The sequence below is a fragment of the Nymphalis io genome, chromosome 4 (assembly GCF_905147045.1).
Source record: "Nymphalis io chromosome 4, ilAglIoxx1.1, whole genome shotgun sequence".
NCBI classification, from domain to species: domain Eukaryota; kingdom Metazoa; phylum Arthropoda; class Insecta; order Lepidoptera; family Nymphalidae; genus Nymphalis; species Nymphalis io.
In genome coordinates, this window is record NC_065891.1 from 13683901 (window position 1) to 13702236 (window position 18336).

Consider the following 18336-nt stretch of genomic DNA (forward strand, 5'->3'; position numbering starts at 1 on the left):
AGTAAGGCTTTTCACAGGCTCGCCTCAATGGACCCAGATCCAATCGCCTCTCCTTGCCAGTGTACTACGTGCTAAGCAGAAATACTCCGTATTGCTATGTTTAGATTTTATTACAGGCACAAGGGGCATACCTACTATCTTAGTTCCTTCAGTTACCGAATTTATTGTTCAAGAAGCTGTTTATTCTTCTTTTTTTCAATACCAGTATCTATGGACACATAAAATAAGCCGCTCCTACCAGGTAGGATATCCAATAGTCGTTTTGTCTAAAATGAAAATTAAAAAAAACGGCCCATAATTAACTAACGTCTGTAACGTATCTATTGTAAAAAAACAACAGAAAATTGAATACAGAAAAATACTGTATAACTTTATTAAAGCAAATATCGGTAGAACTGCTTTTGCTCGAAGCTTGGATATCTGCAATAATCGAATTTGGGTCAAAACTTCGAGGACGAGAAAGTGAGAAGGCAAAAATATGTAAATATAGATCAGATAACACGAACAATATTCCTTCGAAATCAAAGGTCCGAAGGGCGAATGTAAAAAGTTAGGTTAAAAACGTTGGCCTCACTTTCTGTAGTGTTCGTGTATTGTGCTATTACGAATATATTTACGTTGCCCCTAGTGAGACTTTTAAAGGCAGACTATCACATTGACATTTATAAAAAATATATGAGAAATAAAATACGACCTACGATGCCGAGACGTGCACACTGACAGTGCGTTTGGTCCACCATTTTAAGGTCGCACAGCAAGCTATGGAGAGGGCTATGCTCAGAGTTTCTCTGAAGGACCGAATCCCAAATTTGGTGATCAGAGAACCAAAGTCATCGAAATATTCCAAAGGATTAGTAAGCTGAAGGGGCAGTGGGCTGGACACATATGTCGCAGAACCGATAACCGTTGGAGTAGACGTGTTCTGAAGTGGAAACCACGCCTTGGCAAACGTAGCGTAGGACGCCCTTCAGCTACGTGGTGACGATATACGCAAAATGTCTGGCAGCGGATAGAGATTGAGAGCTGAAGATCAAGCTCAGTGGCGTGCCATTAGAGAGGCCTATGTCTAGCAGTGGACGACGTAGGGTTGTATCAACAACATTTTTGTTGATGATGAAAAAAAGGATTGAATATCTAAGAAAGCCCCTTTGACTTGTTCATACAATTTTTTTCTTTAACGTAAACATAATAGTTTGTGATTTACATTGTTGAATAATCTCTATTATATGCAAAGTTTACAAAAATCGATAATATATTCTAGTTAAATAATTGTATACTATTTTCCACTTCTCCTGTGTGTGAAAGGGGGTGAAGTAAGGTACCCCGTACAACGTGTCTGTAAGATTTCACAATGATCAGTTGAGTAATAAGCGAATGCGTAACAAACAAACTAAAAGTCACTTTCGCATTTATAATATTAGTAAGGGTTAGTAGATGTAGAATATTAAAACTTAGACAAAAGATGTGACGTCGTGATGTTGAAAAAACTAAAATTATAGAGCTGATTTGGCCCCGAACCTAAAACACGTGAATCTTTATGGAAAATTCCGGGTTAGGGACATTCCGGTCAATTCCTGCATCTGCATCGGCATGGTGGAATTAAATTCTTACCCTCCCTTCAAGAAGAGAGTCCTCTTAACAGCAGTGGAATAGACACAGCATGTTACAACATAAAACTAAAACTTTACAATATTACTCTTAAAATATAATAATATGTATTTTTTAAAAGTAGTTTAACGATGACGCTTGTTTAAAATTGAATTTCATTTACAAATATATATAAAATAAATCACATAAGTGATAAAAAACGATACATTTTTTTGCACGTACAAAACGAAATGTCGCGTCTGATAGGCTTATCTCCCGTTTTGCACGTCGAATGCTTTGAATGACGTCAACTGATAGTAACAGAGTAACTATTTATTTTCGAAAGCTTTCATATGCCGATAATATTTATACAGTTATTTGCTAGCATGGCTCATGCATATGTGGTAAAATTCATTCGACACATACAAAGAAAGAGAAGGAACCTTTTTATCGCCACACACTAAACAAATAGGTACTGACATTTCAAATTACACGTATAATATTGTTTTGTAAGAGGAGCATGAGGTTTTTCTCGATATTTTCCTTAACAGCCGAGCAGTAAATAATTGCACTAATTAAGAAGGGAATTTTGCATCAATAAATCTAGTACAAAATTAAAAATAAAATATTCATGTTTTATTAAATTATAATTGTATTCGAGTTATGTGTGTGGTTGATCTTAAACATAAAAAAATATTAATTATCTATAGAAAGAAATCTTTACATTTTTTTTTTTACTTGTAAAGCTATAGATTATTTAGACAAAAGCTGGATAGCTAAATATAGTAACAAATAATCTAGGGCTGCCATTGGAGACTTTTGTAAAACCTTTTGGGGGTTTTAAAAAGCTTTTGGCGCTTACTACAATTTCTTACCGCGAAAAACCATATCAACTGGTATACATTATGAGTGCCGTGTAAGGGACGCGCGGGGGAAATCAGATTTTGCTGGCTTTAAGCGTAATCACATGAAGAATCAGTGGTACTTACCCGGATTTGAACCTGCACTATCCGATTAAGATCCACGTGTTTTATCCACTGGGCCATCTCGGCTCAATTCTGTTAATATTATTTAACTTTATATTTATAATTATTACTCGCAATGTTATTTAAAGGTGAACTTTGCTGTAATATAATAATATTATATATGCTATATCTATGATGTTACATTTAAACTGTATGTTCTCAAATAAATAAATAGCCTTACCAACCATTGTGTAATCGGTATCGTTTATTTTCACCGTTCTTTTACAGCTCAATAGAGCAACAATAAACCACACGTGATCAATAAGAGCGGACACCTAAAGGATGTTTTTGCGCCTGCAGTATTTATCACTAGACCCAAGTAGGCCCAATTCATTAATAGCGCCCGAGGGAGTGAGTACTAGTCACTATTTTTTCTCACCTCTCTACTCCTCCCCTTATTTACGACGCTTGCGGGTAAAATTCTATTTACCGTACCAAAAGTCACAGAGTAAAGTTTTTGTTTTAAATAAAAATGAATTTATTTTAATTTAAAAGGAACATTATGGGTTAAACATTTTTTAATGTATTAAGTATTTATTGCAGTGTTCATTTTAAATGTATATGAAATGTAATGTTTTTTTTAATTATAATATACAAGCTACCTGTATCACTGGCAAAACTGAAATAAGTTTTTAATTATAGAAAAGATCAAGCAATCCGATACAACCAGAGTGAGTTCAGAGGGAAGACCAGCGGCTTTACGGGCTCACCGAGGCACGGATGTGGAAACACCGTGTAACACAGTAGCGCTTATATAATAGATCAATGAAACAATTAAAATATTGTACACAATACGAACTATAAAACTTATCTCCTGAAACTATAAACTAATGACATGTAAGTACCATATCAATTATTTTATTAATAATATTAGCTTGAACCTAGAAAATACGGACAAACAAAAGTTATGAAATTGTGGTAAAGCTTTGTATACGCCCGTCTGAGTAGGTATCACCAGCTCATCGTATATTGTAAGGGGTTGTTAAAATTTCTTATGGTGCCAATATCTATGAACAGTGAGAACCATTTTCATCCATCAGGTGGCTCATTTGACAGTCTGCTAAACCATTTGCATTAATAAATGTCCTTAATTGAGTACAAACTTCGATAGTACCATTGAACGAATGTTGGCGTGCAAAACATAAAAATAAATGATGCGGTACAGCGCATACGAGCATTAGATAGTTTATTATGCAAAGAAAATTTATGTTTCCAAAGTCTGAAGAAGATTTTGTAAATAGAAAAGGTAAATCACATAACCGACAGCCAGTGTATACTCTGCCTATAAATATCGGTATTGTAAAAGGACCCTAGCCCTATAGCCTATGCTTGTCACGGAATGTTTATAAAATTTATATTAATATACTGTATTTAATTTATTAATATACTGTATTTAATTTATTAATATACTGTATTATATTAATCTGTGACCAAGTTATCAAGGCTCATCGTTTATTAAAATAATGTTAGTGGTAACGATATTGGTTGAGTATTATGATGCGATACACTCTGTGTAGTGTCGAGGTCTCAGTGAATATTTAAATTCTATCTTCTATTTTATATAATTAATTTAATTTAAATAAAATATATGCAATCTCAACCTTAATACATACCTCACCGCTGGGCAAAGACCAGCTGTTATTTAGATTGTGAAAGATAAGTTAATTGTTAATTAATACTCTTTTTTGGTGTACCAAATATCTATGTCACTTTTTATACCCTCCAATTAGACAATTTCTGCAAATAAAATCTTAAATAGTTAAAAGAACACATGTACGTACGTAGTGAATAATGTAATTACTTATGTATAATTTATCTTAGGAGAAGGTATGGAGCGAACCTTCTCCTCAAAAGGGAGAGGAGGCCTTAGCCCAGCAGTGGGACATTAACAGGCTGTTACTGTACTGTACTACTGTACTGTAATTTATCTTATATTCAGTATCAGGGTCAGTCAATATACACTTTAATATATACATCATCATCAACATTATATTTATATTATAGATATTCTACCGCAAAACAGCAATACTTGATATTGTTGTGTTCCGGTTTGAAGGGTGAGTGAGCCAGTGTAATTACAGGCACAAGGGACATAAAATCTTAGTTCCCAAGGTTGGTGGCGCATTGGATATGTAAGCGATGGTTGACATTTCTTACAATGCCAATGTCTAAGAGCGTTGGTGACCACTTACCATCAGGTGGCCCATATGCTCGTCCGCCTTCCTATTCTATATAAAAAAAAAAAAAAACAAGGTGCCAAAGCTTTCGCTTTTCCGTTTACCGCATCCATTCGAGTCCCGCTACCTTCATCGGGTCATTGATCGATCAAGCTGCAAAGCGTTCAGCATTGCGTTTTATCTGGTGTATCTTTATATTCCTTACAATCAACGATTCACTTTACATACCCTCCAAACGGTATAAATTTTTACGTAATTTCAAAAAAGGTAAGTCTATCGAAGCAGTATGTTTGACTATGATTTATGAAAGCAAGTACAAATAATCCTTAGGGCGCATTTAATCATAACTCGAGTGATGGATGACTAGAAGCGAAGAAATATGTATGTTTATATAAAAAAGTATATAAACAAATTATATATTTTTAATACAAGTAACATTACTCAAAGTAGAAGTATTTATATACGTACAACATTAACCGCTAGATTTAACAATCGTGATCAAAGTCGGATTTACTAATCGTACTAAATACTGAACACTCATTGGTCAAATATTGCGTCATCAGCAAATACCAATAATCACGATAGAAGATAATAAAACGTGGTTTGTGACGTCATATAATTTTATGCAAAGCTAAATTGCGAGTATATTTACGTTAAGAATCACAAACATGCACTAACTAAGCGAATTGGAGGCTTCAGCAATGGAGTCATTTGTAAAGCTACGATTACACTTGTGCGACGAAGTGACCGCGGAGTTTCTTTGTTACCTCGCTTGGTTGCACAGTTATCTCCTTAGTTTTAAATATGATTTCGCATAATATTAAGCGCATGCTATACATATACAATTTGAAAATATTATGACGTGTTTGAATTATATTCTCTTACTTAAAAAAATAATAAAATAAGCATCTTATTACAGAAGACTAAGGCTTATTAAATTTTAGTCACCTATTTCTATAAATAAGACCTTTTTAAATTCACACTTTTATCCAATGTTATACCGTTTATCATAACTGTACGTTTTTCGCGTCTCCCGTGGGACGTACGGAGTGTTACGAGTGTCAGTATGAGTTGAGACGCTACGTTTATTGCGAACACAACTCGGTGTCTTGAGGGATGTTCTGGAAAGAACTAGCTTATCGCTTAGGATGTAACTTGAAAATAAAATATTTTGCATGTTAAATTTATATAGTTAGAGATGCAAGTCGTTTTAAAATAAACAATAACGGTTCAAGAGTGCGATCTTTAATAACATAAAAAAAGGTAAAATTGCTATTAATATGATAGAATTTTTATTTTTGCAATGGATATGTATATAACTACCATTGTTATTATGTATTATAACAGAAAATAATAACACTGATTTATCTCTTTCTGTCATTACTGATTTGACATTCGAAAGAAGAAGACACAGTATTGTTTAAGGAATCACTAGCTATACGACGTTTATAAGTAAAGCAGTTAGCCTGTAAGATTTAATAATAAATAAGAATTAAAAAAAGAAACTGATGTTCTTTTATACAATATTTTTTAAACGTATACATATATTCTACATTTAAACAAGAAACAACAGCACTATTAATATTCTTAAAATCCCCTAGTTAAGTGTAAAGCTCGGAGACTAGACGATAGTCAAATGCCTATATAATGTTTGGCTACGGAGGCTTCTAAAAATTTAAAGATTTATGTTACGGCCTATAAGCGTCCTACTGCAGGGTAAAAGCGTACTCCCCTCTTGACGTTTCGAGCTGATTCCACCACGCTGATCCAAAGCAAGTTAGTGGATATATCCACTGTGGCGTATCCATGTAGCAGGATTTCATTCCAACATTTATGTGGTAAGTACGTAACATTCCAAAATCGTACTGAAGAAAGCTATCAAGCAGAAATTAAACTCATCGTGGTGATGAGTTTTTCAAATAAGTTAGATGTCCAAGTTTTTGACGTAGCCAAGGTGTTGGCGAAAAGCGATACGATGCTGCTATAAACTTTCATAAGTAAATTAATTTGAAATTATTATTAATTCATGGGAAGCCGTCATAAGCGATGATACATTTTTAATTATGAGATATTTTTTAAAATAACGCATCATTTCAGTTTGTGCAGATTTATCTTAACATTATCACAACTTTATCGTACTAAGTAGAAATAAGAACGGGTATCAAATCAATTTGCATCGAAAATACTTTCTTATATATGACAAGCTTTATCTCGCGGTCTCACCCGCTTGTTCGGGGAAGGCGGAAGACATATGCTACTTTTTTATATCTAGCACTTAACTTGTTATTAAAAGTAGACTATATATAGTATACATATGGTCACATAGAACAAACGTTGTAACAGCAAAACGAGATATTGTGAATGAAATTTCTAATGCAATCGATGCAACAAAAGTTAGTGGACATTTTCTCGCGTACTAAATCCACTTTCCTTGAGCTGCCTTTAAACATTTACGTACGTACATATTAAAAATTAATCGAATCCCTCGTTGACTGTGTATTACATTTTATTTAAAAAAATATGTATCCGAAATTATTAATTAAATATACCGCAACCTTATTTGAATATTTATTCAATACTTTACGGATCATGCATAAACCATTATAAAAATTTCAATGATCTTGATTTTATTTTTTATGCCATTGAAGGAAATAAAATGTAAAATAAATTGTCACCTTGAATAGAATTTGTATATTTACTATCTTTTACAAAATTATTTATTAATTTGGTCATACCCCGAAAAATTTTAATAATCTTTTATTTTAATTTATATTTGTTATTATTCTGCTATATATTTTTGATTTAATTATTTGTGAAGACTTTATTGGTATGAGTTTTTTTTTGTGATAAATATTTTTATATATGTCATAACTGTTTGTCTTCCTAAGATTAAATAAATAAATAATTAAATATTTCATTTCTATTAAATATTTTTAATTTATATTTGAAAAAATGTTTTTCGTTTTAAAAAAAACGAAATAAAAATGTTTTATTTATATAATTTTCCACTTTACGCCCTCAGCGTCACTTGCAGAGATAAGTCTGGAGTGTAGGCGGCTGAAGGCCATTTGTTTCAGCCGTGACGCCGCAGACATCGATACATGTCGCGCTAACAAGTAACAGGAGAAAAGATGGAGTGCTCCCGTTAAAACGTAGAAAAATGAAATCACTTTAATAAAATGGAAAATTTCACGTAATTACTTCTGAAATAGCCACAAAGTAATAAACGATATAACAAATAGATAATAATAATAATATAAAAAGGATTTATTTTTATATTGAGCATACTATTTTTTTAATTTTCATCACTAGAATACTTTTACCGCTTTCTGTAAATCGACTACTTCATTTTATGTATAAATTATAACAATATATAAATTAATATATTTCATTCAGATAATCATCTTATTTTTAATATGCATAGATAAAAAATATTTTTCATGCATTTTTAATGTATACTATACATGAAACAAAAAAAATCTGTATCTTTTGTGTCTGAGTGAAAAAAATTACTGAATCAATTTACTTAAATAAAATTTGATACCAGAAAATGCAACGTGTTTTGGAAAAGGTGCGCTGCATATAAGTAGCTGTGCGTTGTATTTTCATCCTCTTTAATTTAGCCTTGTCATAACGTTACTTCGAGTGGGGGGGGGGTATGAATCAGGGAGGGGGGTGTACAAATCAGTCATTAAAATTAAATTCTAGCTTAGTTCGTTATTCAATGTCTCTGTTGAATGGGGTCTGGCTATAAGTCGAGTCAAATATTGTGTTGAAAATACCTATCTTTGTTCATGAACACTTTCCCGGTCAAAAGTTTTGACACGGTTAAAAGTCTAGTCTACGTCTCGTCACTCTATTAAGAATATAGAATACACATACAGATAAATGACACGCTTACAATAAGTAACAAACACAAAAAAACTCCATAGTAAAAACTCAGACTGGCTTAGACTATATCCTGACGAGCGCTACCAAAAATTTTAAATCAACTAAAACTTATTAAGTGCTGCCGATTGATTACATCGAAACTTAGTGTACTAAAATACAATTCAGCAAATTTGCTTACTTACTATCTATTTACTCTGCAACATCTCAAACTAGTTAAGTTAAACACAATTAACAAGTTAGCACCTCGGGGAAACGCCGTTTATGGTTGACTACCTTCAATCAATAAAGGGAATTGATAAAGCTGCTTTTATGGGAAATGTACACTTCACGTGTTTCTTAAACCCACCCACTTAAACACAGACCTCCTCCAAACCTTCTTCCCAAAAAAAAAAGGGAGAGGAGGCCTCAGCCCAATAGTGGGACATTAACAGGCTGTTACTGTTACTTAAACACAAGTATGAATCGTTATCAGATCATTGTGATGAAACACAAGATCCCATAGCCCTTCCATTCCATTTGTAAGGGACGGCCATAGTAGGGTATTTACCCACGTTATCTGTGATAATTTTATAATTATCCCAGATAACATGTGGAATAGACCTTTAGATTAGCATTTATAATTAATAAAAAGTAGTGAAACATATTTTGTTAAACATTAAATTTTAACAAAATATGTTTCTTTTTTTAACTCATATAGGCCAGCATCTGACCGTTGACTGATGTAAAGAATCGACACGGTCTAGGATGTAGCACGCTTTTCTAGAAAAATTCTGTTTACTCTGGATTTGAAGACAGACACCAACGCTGTACCCAACACGAAATACAGATTCAAGCAAAATATTCCACAGTTTTGCAACGCGAGTAATAAACTTGGAAACGAAACGCTTCGTATGTATATTTTTATTTGTCGGCGTTTTTTGTGATGTCAACTTAAATAACATTATCTCTTGTGTCTGAATACGATAATACAAAGACGCAACTCAAATACTCTGACTGTCTTGCATGTTTCATATCGATAGCAATAGCACAAACGATATTACATTACAAAGATTTGTGTATACAGAGATACATCTACACATGTATGTACAAAAGGTTTTAGACAATACAATAGTCTAAATGAAAAGCGGGTGAAACTGCGAAGCACAGTGACTTATATCACGACTAGTTTTCGCCCGCGGCTTCACACGCGTGTTACGGATAAACCAAATGTAATCAAAATCAGCTCCGCGATTTAGCCGTAAAAGCGTAAAATCATACAATATATATACATATTGAAAAATCATACAATATATGATTTTTATGTACATGTAGAAGTTTTTCAGTTATATAAGTATGAACGAATAATTATATAACATTATTATTGTTACCCATAAAAAGTATGTAAAATTCAGCTCAGTTACAGATTAAATAAAATTACTAATAGATCGCTGGGTGTTAGGGCTTTGTGCAAGCCTGTCTGGTACCACCCACTTATCACATAATCAACCGCCAAACAGCAATACTTGTTATGTACCACGACAATACTAAGTGTTACGCGCTGTAAATAATGGCAAATATAACTCACCAGGAGAATTTTTACTAACAATAAGCCAAAGAATATCTTAAAAACATCTTGATAACACTTGATTACACAAACTGTTTGTGAACGTTTTCATAATTTATTATTCATTTCCTAGCTAGTGCTTTCTCGTCTTTGAACAAGTTACACTATTCTTGAAGTGTAAATAATTATATAATATTGGTAATAAAAAAAACTATACAGACATGATATTAAAAGCTATAGAAAAATCATCCTAAGAAATGACGATCTTTTGGGACGACATTAGTAATATACAAATAATATACTAAATATTATACTTTTGTTATAAAACAGCCCTTAACGTAGCATTCTATAAATTTTCCAGTGCTGGGCTGTTTATAATAAGAAGGTTTTGGGTTTACTCTACTACGCAGTTCTAATGCGGGTTGGTTACACATCACGTAGTTAATTTTCATCAAACAATTCCGATACATGCATATTTTCTCATGCCGCCATTTTACACCGCTGAGCATAAGATGAATTATAAACACATATTAAATTCAGTTGTGTCTGGATTCGAACCAGCAATCTTGGCTTAAGATTTCCCTGTTTCAGCCACTGGGCAATCAGTTTCAAATAGACCTCTGCAGCCAGTTCTAAGACGATGAAATGGCTGGTAAAATCAAAATTACTTACTATGCTTTGCAACGTTAATCAAAATAACGTTACTTGTTACGTAATTTAATCGTACCGCCATTACTGAAGAACATTAAAACAATAATTATGACAAAACTAGTAATAAAGCCTCATAACTAAATATGATGTTACAAGCGTAATACCATCGTATAATTTATTATCTTCTACAGAAAGCTTGGTTAATGAGAGAAACGCAAACACAACTTTGTTATCATTAACGCGGTAACGTTGCTGGTAGAACGTTTCTCTGTACACGTTGCTTCCGTGTATAAAATCATATAACCCACTAAACATGGCTGAGTATTAAGGCATGTACTCACTAAGCTTCGAAGCGTAATACCTTGGGTCTTGTCGGCTTAGCGTCTTGGCAGATACGTGTCGATGTACAAGTATTAGCTACTGCGTATGATGTTAATTTACTATATTTATTATATACTAGCATATATGAATTACATACTGTATATATACTATTTAAATTATTAGTTAACAGCGGTAGTATTAAATAAAAAAGATGGTAGTTTTGGTATTTTGTTTTTCGGAAATAACCAAATTAACTTTATAAGAGGCAGTTATTTTGAAATCACAAACAGACACTTCAATTTTATTTTGTAAAGTATAGTAGATATAAAGTAATTATAGTAGTATACCTACTAGAATTAAGTAGAATTAATATGATAGAATTTCATCAAACTATTTTTGTAGCTAAATTTTGTCGCTCTGACTGATTTCGACTACGCCGGCAATTCTCAAACAATATTAGCCAAGAAATAATGTAGTGCACAAGGGTGTGTGCAAACACACTACAACTCACTCTCATGATTCGATGAGACGGCTAACCTGATTCGACCGGTAAGAGTTCAGGCGCAGGACCGACGTCTTCACGTGCGTTACAAAACAGTGTAGTGTAAACACCGCCAATTTCCAGACAACGGGTCGCTACTGAGAATTTCTCATCAGAAAGAAACCCCTCTGGGGTTGTACCCAGGATCTCTAGATGCGCAGCCTTATAAGATAGCCAGAATTTATTTATTTTTTAAATATATAAGCCGAGATGGCCTAGTGGTAAGAACGCGTGAATCTTAACTGATGATCGTGGGTTCAAACCCGGGCAAGCACCACTGAATTTTCATGTGCTTAATTTGTGTTTATAATTCATCTCGTGCTTAACGGTGAAGGAAAACATCGTGAGGAAACCTGCATGTGTCTAATTTCATTGAAATTCTGCCACATGTGAATTCTACCAACCCGCATTGGAGCAGCGTGGTGGAATAAGCTCCAAAACCTTCTCCTCAAAAGGGAGAGGAGGCCTTAGCCCAGCAGTGGGACATTAACAGGCTGTTACTAGTAAGCTAGCGCTTGACTTTTATCACATCTGATGGAAAGTGATGGTGATTAGACTGTCTAAGGTAGAGCACGCATGCCTAGAAGATGCCTATTCACTCTTGAGTGGAAGGTACCCATATTGTAGGTGGCGGGGAAAACGGAGATCGGGAGGGTATTCCAGACCTTAGCGGTGCGTATTAGAAACGAGAAAGCAAATCGTTTCGTACGTCAACTATGTACGGGTATTCAATTATTATCTTTTCGATAATAATTTAAATAAAAATCTAATAAAGCAACAAAATAAAGTATGTTATATGTATGTTAACATTCATCATACCATGACCTATATAAACAAAACTGTTCGAAGTATTTTTGTAGCTTCTCGATAAAGATGTGTGAATTCCATGTTGCAAACTTTATTTTACACGCAGCGGTTTCGATATTGTTTTGTGGATTTTAACTGTATTTTTTAAGGCATGAATGGCAATTAGTAAGCGGAACTTCGATTATCATTTTTTTTCTATTGTGGTTTGAAAAAGGGATATATGATATAGAAGAGTCGATAATAATTCATTTTGATTTTTTTTTTATAATAAAGGGAGGCGGACGAGTGGATATGGGCCACTTAATGTTAAGTGGTCACCAACAAATGCCAATGTCTATTGGCATAGACATGGGCATTGTAAGAAATGTTAACCATCGCTTACATTACTTGGGCACTAAGATGTTATATCCCTTGTGAACATATAATATAATATTGCTCAAAAATTATTGTGATGTGAAAATTAAATTCGATTCTAAATAATATTCTTTAAATATATTTGTTTAACCAACATATTTTATTTTGATAATTTTATAAACTTTAATAATATGAAAGCAGAGATGATACAGTGATTAGAACGTTACCTAAGACCTCAATATAACCCTTCAATTTCCGCATTTATTTCCGCACATATCGTCATATGAATATTTAAAATAATTCTCACAGTTTTGATGCCACTACGTTGTCGAATACTAAAATATATAGACAGGAATACACAATAGAACACTTCACTCCTGTCAACGATACATGAATACAAAATAACTAGAAAATATATTGAAAACAAAATGAATGCTTTCCTTTTTAGTGTTTGAAGGCATATGATTGGGGATAATCCGCGTATCGGCCATCTGACTGACTAATAAATCCTCTTGTCAGTCGAACTTTTTATCGAAAGCGCGATTAATCTGCACCCAACCTGTCTCTATCCTCTATTGCTTAAAACTTGTCCAACTATCAAAGGCACTACAGAAAAATATGCCCTCAAAAACTCAGTAACAAAATCAGACATAAAATTCTTTTATATATTTTTGAAATCTGAAAACAGAAAAATCTTTCGCGTGTATAACTTACCGTAGTTGATCGCATATATGATACCGATTTCAGATAGTTTGGTAAAGCAGTTGTTACATTTAGTGCATGTAATTTTATGTTTTGTTGTGGATTTAGAAAAAATATACCACCAAAGAATATATTTTTTTACAAAATTAGTATAATTTAACCAACGTTATGTTAACCAGCCTCTAAACTATGAATCCTGCCAAGCCGTCCGCGGTTCGGCAGATTCGCAAAAACGTGCGAAACGTTCTACTTTTTGTTACTACAAACTGCAACTTGCTAGTCGTTGTTAGTTCCGCGATAAACTCCCAACTTCGCTCTGATTGCGAGGAGTGGGGCGAAGCGAAAAAAAAACTTGGCTAAACTTCGAACCTTGTTCCGCTGAGAACAGTGGAGTTGCATTAAAATTCACTTTGTGAGTTACTAATGAAACGTTTCTTGGCAGATTAATGGAATGACTGTTTTTGCGATGGAACAACGCAAGTAAAAAGCTGAAACAATACTTGGCCAGACGCCTGGTCGCTGATGAAATTAGTCGAGCTTGTAATTTGCAAGGCAATTATTTTAATGGATACAATTTATAGTCACAATAAGAATTGTATATGAATAAGAATTAAGCGATAGCCAAGTGTCAATAAAATGACAACGAAATATTGCCATATCAGTTTCCTTACAACTTAAGATATACGACAAATGCACTAAAGTTCAGTATCTAACAAAGAACCTGCGACTTAAACTTAAAACTGATCGATATAAAAAAGAAATTCTCAATATATATATCCAAATTTAGGATTATAAACGCATGGCGCCTCAGATTTTTACAATACAATACCAGTAAACTGTCCAAATAATATAATAATACTTATATTACAAAGCAACGTATTATTAGACTAATATTATAAATAAAAAGGAATTTGTCTATCTGTTATGTTAACCACTAAGGAAAAAACAAAAACACATAGAATACGAAACTATAAAAAAAATGGAGATGCGAAAAACAGATACATAATACGAGCTTATTATGTTAAATATAAAACAAAAACGATGGTGTCGTTCCAAATTTAAAAATTATCGCATAACCCTATGTGCATTTAATTTACATATAGAGGACGTAAAGAAAAAAAAATATTTTCGCTCGCAGCACTGCATAAAATAATGTAATTGTCTATTACTGTCCCGCTGCATGGGGCCTAAAATAAATATTTTAGAAAGCTCATGTAATTGCTTTTATGTTGTAGCCGGCGGTTATTTTATAGTTCACTTCTGTGCAATGTCTGTATTTATCGTTATGTGGTTTAATAAAATTAATCTATTCGTTTATATTAGTTTATTTTAACGTTAAGCTAAATTGTTGTCCCGAAATAAATTTATCTTTTCCAAACATTATATATTTACAAATCAAATCGAAATATACTTTATTCTACAACTTAAGTTCACTGTACAAGTTCATTTAAGTCTACGACCGTTTCGGAATGTAGATAATTAGAAAATTCAGTAATTACCAACTTTTTTTCATAATAAAGCCGAGATGGCCTAATCTTAAAGCACCACTAAATTTTCATGTGCTTAATTTGTGATTATAATTCATCTCGTGCTTGACGGTGAAGGAAAACATCGTGAGGAAACCTGCATACGTCTAATTTCATTGGAATTATGTCACATGTGTATTCTACCAACCCGCATTGCTGGTGGTGGAATAAGCTCTAAACCTTTTCCTCAAAAAGGGAGAGGAGGCCTTAACCCAGCAGTGGGACATTAACAGGCTGTTACTTTACATAATCATAGAAAGTAAATAAATAGTCTAAAAATAAATCTATCATAGGTATTGCATTGGTAAAAAGCGTCCAGGCTAAATTTTGGCCACGACTTAACCCAAGTATCAACCAATGGCACAAGGCAAACTGACACGACCGGTGGCAGATCAAACGCAGGACCGCTGACTTCCCTTTCCCTTAGAGCCAAAGGAATGGAATACTGAATACTTCTAACTTTGGACTACTCCTATAATCTATACGTATAATAAAGCAATAGATACCGTGAGTACATTAAAAAAATATATTAAAAATAAAATTAAAAAAAAATATATATATATACCGCAGGTAACAGTCAATAATATAATATGTTATATTAATTTGTAATTATGTAAATGTAATTATTTTATCCTATATATTTTAAGAATACTGTAAACAAACTGAACATATTAAAATCATGTTTGTTAAGTTTATTTTCGAACTTTGCAGAAGTAAAATGCGAATGTAAAAATCTTACCGACTTCTAGTTTTACAGTGATCTTGAAGTTGCACACAGTTGATTTTTTTTCAACTATTTTGAAAAACTTTTATTTAATACATCTGTTCATAACAGTTTTTCTTTTCTTTTGAAAGAAATCTTAGAAGGACTTGTAAGCTACGCGCTAATGAATAATTATTTAGCATATTCCAACTTTTAACAAATTCGACTGCAACATTTACGAACACTTTAATATTAAAGAAAACGTCTGACGTCATTTATTTAGAAGTTTTAAGGTTTCTTTAATAGAAATAAATTTTCATTTTCCCAAAGTTCTATTATGGACAATTTTACATCGTATTCGCAAAAATGAACCACTCTTCCAACAAAAATAAATTAGTATCAATAAATGCGAATACAATTCTCTTTGAAACTAGTTTAAATGGCAGCTACACTTTTCTTGCTTTGTTACAGAATACAGAAACGCAATCAGGCATCTGTCGAAATGTCCGTGGAACGGACGTGATGCTGCGTAAGCCGCGATTTTCTTTTTCTAACGCCTTGTCTATTGGGCTTGTACATCCGTTATTTGTTACAATACCCACATAATTGTATTGTCGATTAGCAATGTATTCATTTCCGTATCAATACAGACCGTTCAGATATAAGTCTTGGGGAATATTCAATGTATTTTAAACAACTACAATACTTCTTCAAATGGATTCACGATATTCTATGTTTTGAGATTCTGGCTTTAAATGCAAATCTATTTGAGAAACCACATTTAGTCTATATTCTACACTAAAAATATTTTATTGATTCACTACAACATTATGCATAATTTTGGTTTTAGTAAGTAAATTATAAAAAAACTTTAATAAATGTAATAATTAGTATTCTATTTTGTATATAATCCTTGATCTATTGAGATTTTTCAAGGCTTAAACTAAAGATGAATTGGACATGTGGCAAGTACCCAGATAAACTTACTTCTTACGGTGAAAGATAAGCCAAGACATTGAGTGGGCTTGTCAGACATAGTCTCGCCTGTTCTTTTCTCTCAAAACGCGTTGGAGATGAACTGAGTTTCTTTGTCAGACGTTCAAGTTAAATAACTTCAGAAAAAATTGACAAGTAGCTTAAATTTCGACCAAATTCTGGAACAACTCTCTACTTTATGCAGCTTTAAAGCATTATGACTTTAGGTCAATGCGTGGTAATATGAGACTTTTCATATTTAGTTTATAATAAATAATGATAACAATAAGGAACTTTATTCACCAAAAAACAACAAAATGAAGGTACAAAGCTATAAATAAAGTGTTAATCAATGTGGTGACAATTTGGTGAAAGGGTCATAGTCTCAGCTAAGCTGCTTTTCAGTGTACGCCTTGTACAGTTGCTGCCAACACAAACTTATCATTTACTGCAGTAAAAGGTAAAGGTTATACAGTAAATGTTAAATCAAGATAAAATTACTTAACTATTAGACTTATATTAATACATATTTTCTACATACTTTTGATTTGAGACATATATTGACGCGCCTTGGAGTATGACTGACTCGTAAGCTGCAACGACAAACGGCATAATACTCTCATGCCTTCTCTCGCCACCGCTCTCTATAATTCCCTTGTAAGTGCGTATAATTTATACAATATGGACCGTTGGTATATATTATAATAGTAATAAGAAAAAATATAATGTTTTTTTAATAAATTTATTTAAAAAAACTTTTAATAAATATTCACAAACTCAACTTACATTCTCTTTCTTGGTAAATACTTCATCCCAATTAATTGTAATGTTTTCATCTTCTGAATCGCTAGATATTAATGGATCATAAAATTTATTGCGGAGAATTTTCTCTGTCACACTGTTAGCAAGATCATCTTCCTTAAGAAAATATATATCTGGTTGAGAAAAACACCTTAAACAAAATATAACTAATGAATATTAGTGGGTAATTAATTTATTATTTAAATTATGTTGTATTGAATGTAACAGTTTTAATATATTATTTGAAAATTGTAATAAGACTATAAGAGTGTTTAATAAAACCTATTGTAAAAATATAAAAATTTACAGACCAATCGAACTGCCTTATGTGTTCCATTGTGAAATCGCAATTCTGAGATCTACACAAAAGCCATTACTAAACAATTAACTTAAAAGACGAAAACTTATCACAGAAAACAAAATTGAAATTTTTTAAAGTAGGTATTTGTCTTCCAATGATGACATTGACATTACTTATTGATTTTGTCCGTTTAGTTTTTGCTTTAGATGCGTTTTATGACATTTGACTTATCAAAAATTTTTTAGAAAGAAAAACATAAATTATTTATATAGAAACTCAGTGTTTCAGTATTCTTTTCGTGTTTAAGCTGCACATCATATGTTTATTAGAAAATAAAGTTAAGTTTTATAATATTATCGATAATTAATTGTCATTCCGGTAGGTTCCTGGGAATTGTCATTTTCTAAATATGATTAAATTTTAAAATGTAC

At 32.6% G+C, this 18336-nt stretch overlaps 2 protein-coding genes across 4 annotated transcripts in view; both read right to left on the minus strand.

Annotated features, from left to right (window-relative positions):
• Nucleotides 1-18053, minus strand: part of LOC126768132 (organic cation transporter protein-like) — an 86731-nt gene extending 68678 nt beyond the window's left edge. For both annotated transcript variants that reach the window (XM_050486052.1, XM_050486056.1), the window contains exons 1-3: nt 17916-18053; nt 17590-17755; nt 17345-17457 (exon numbers count right to left, since the gene is read on the minus strand). In XM_050486052.1, the coding sequence (XP_050342009.1) occupies nt 17345-17457; nt 17590-17755; nt 17916-17941 (305 nt within the window). In that variant the 5' untranslated portion in view covers nt 17942-18053. The remainder of the gene's footprint in view (nt 1-17344; nt 17458-17589; nt 17756-17915) is intronic.
• Nucleotides 1-18336, minus strand: part of LOC126768130 (exocyst complex component 7) — a 287887-nt gene that overhangs the window by 236875 nt on the left and 32676 nt on the right. The window lies entirely within an intron of this gene.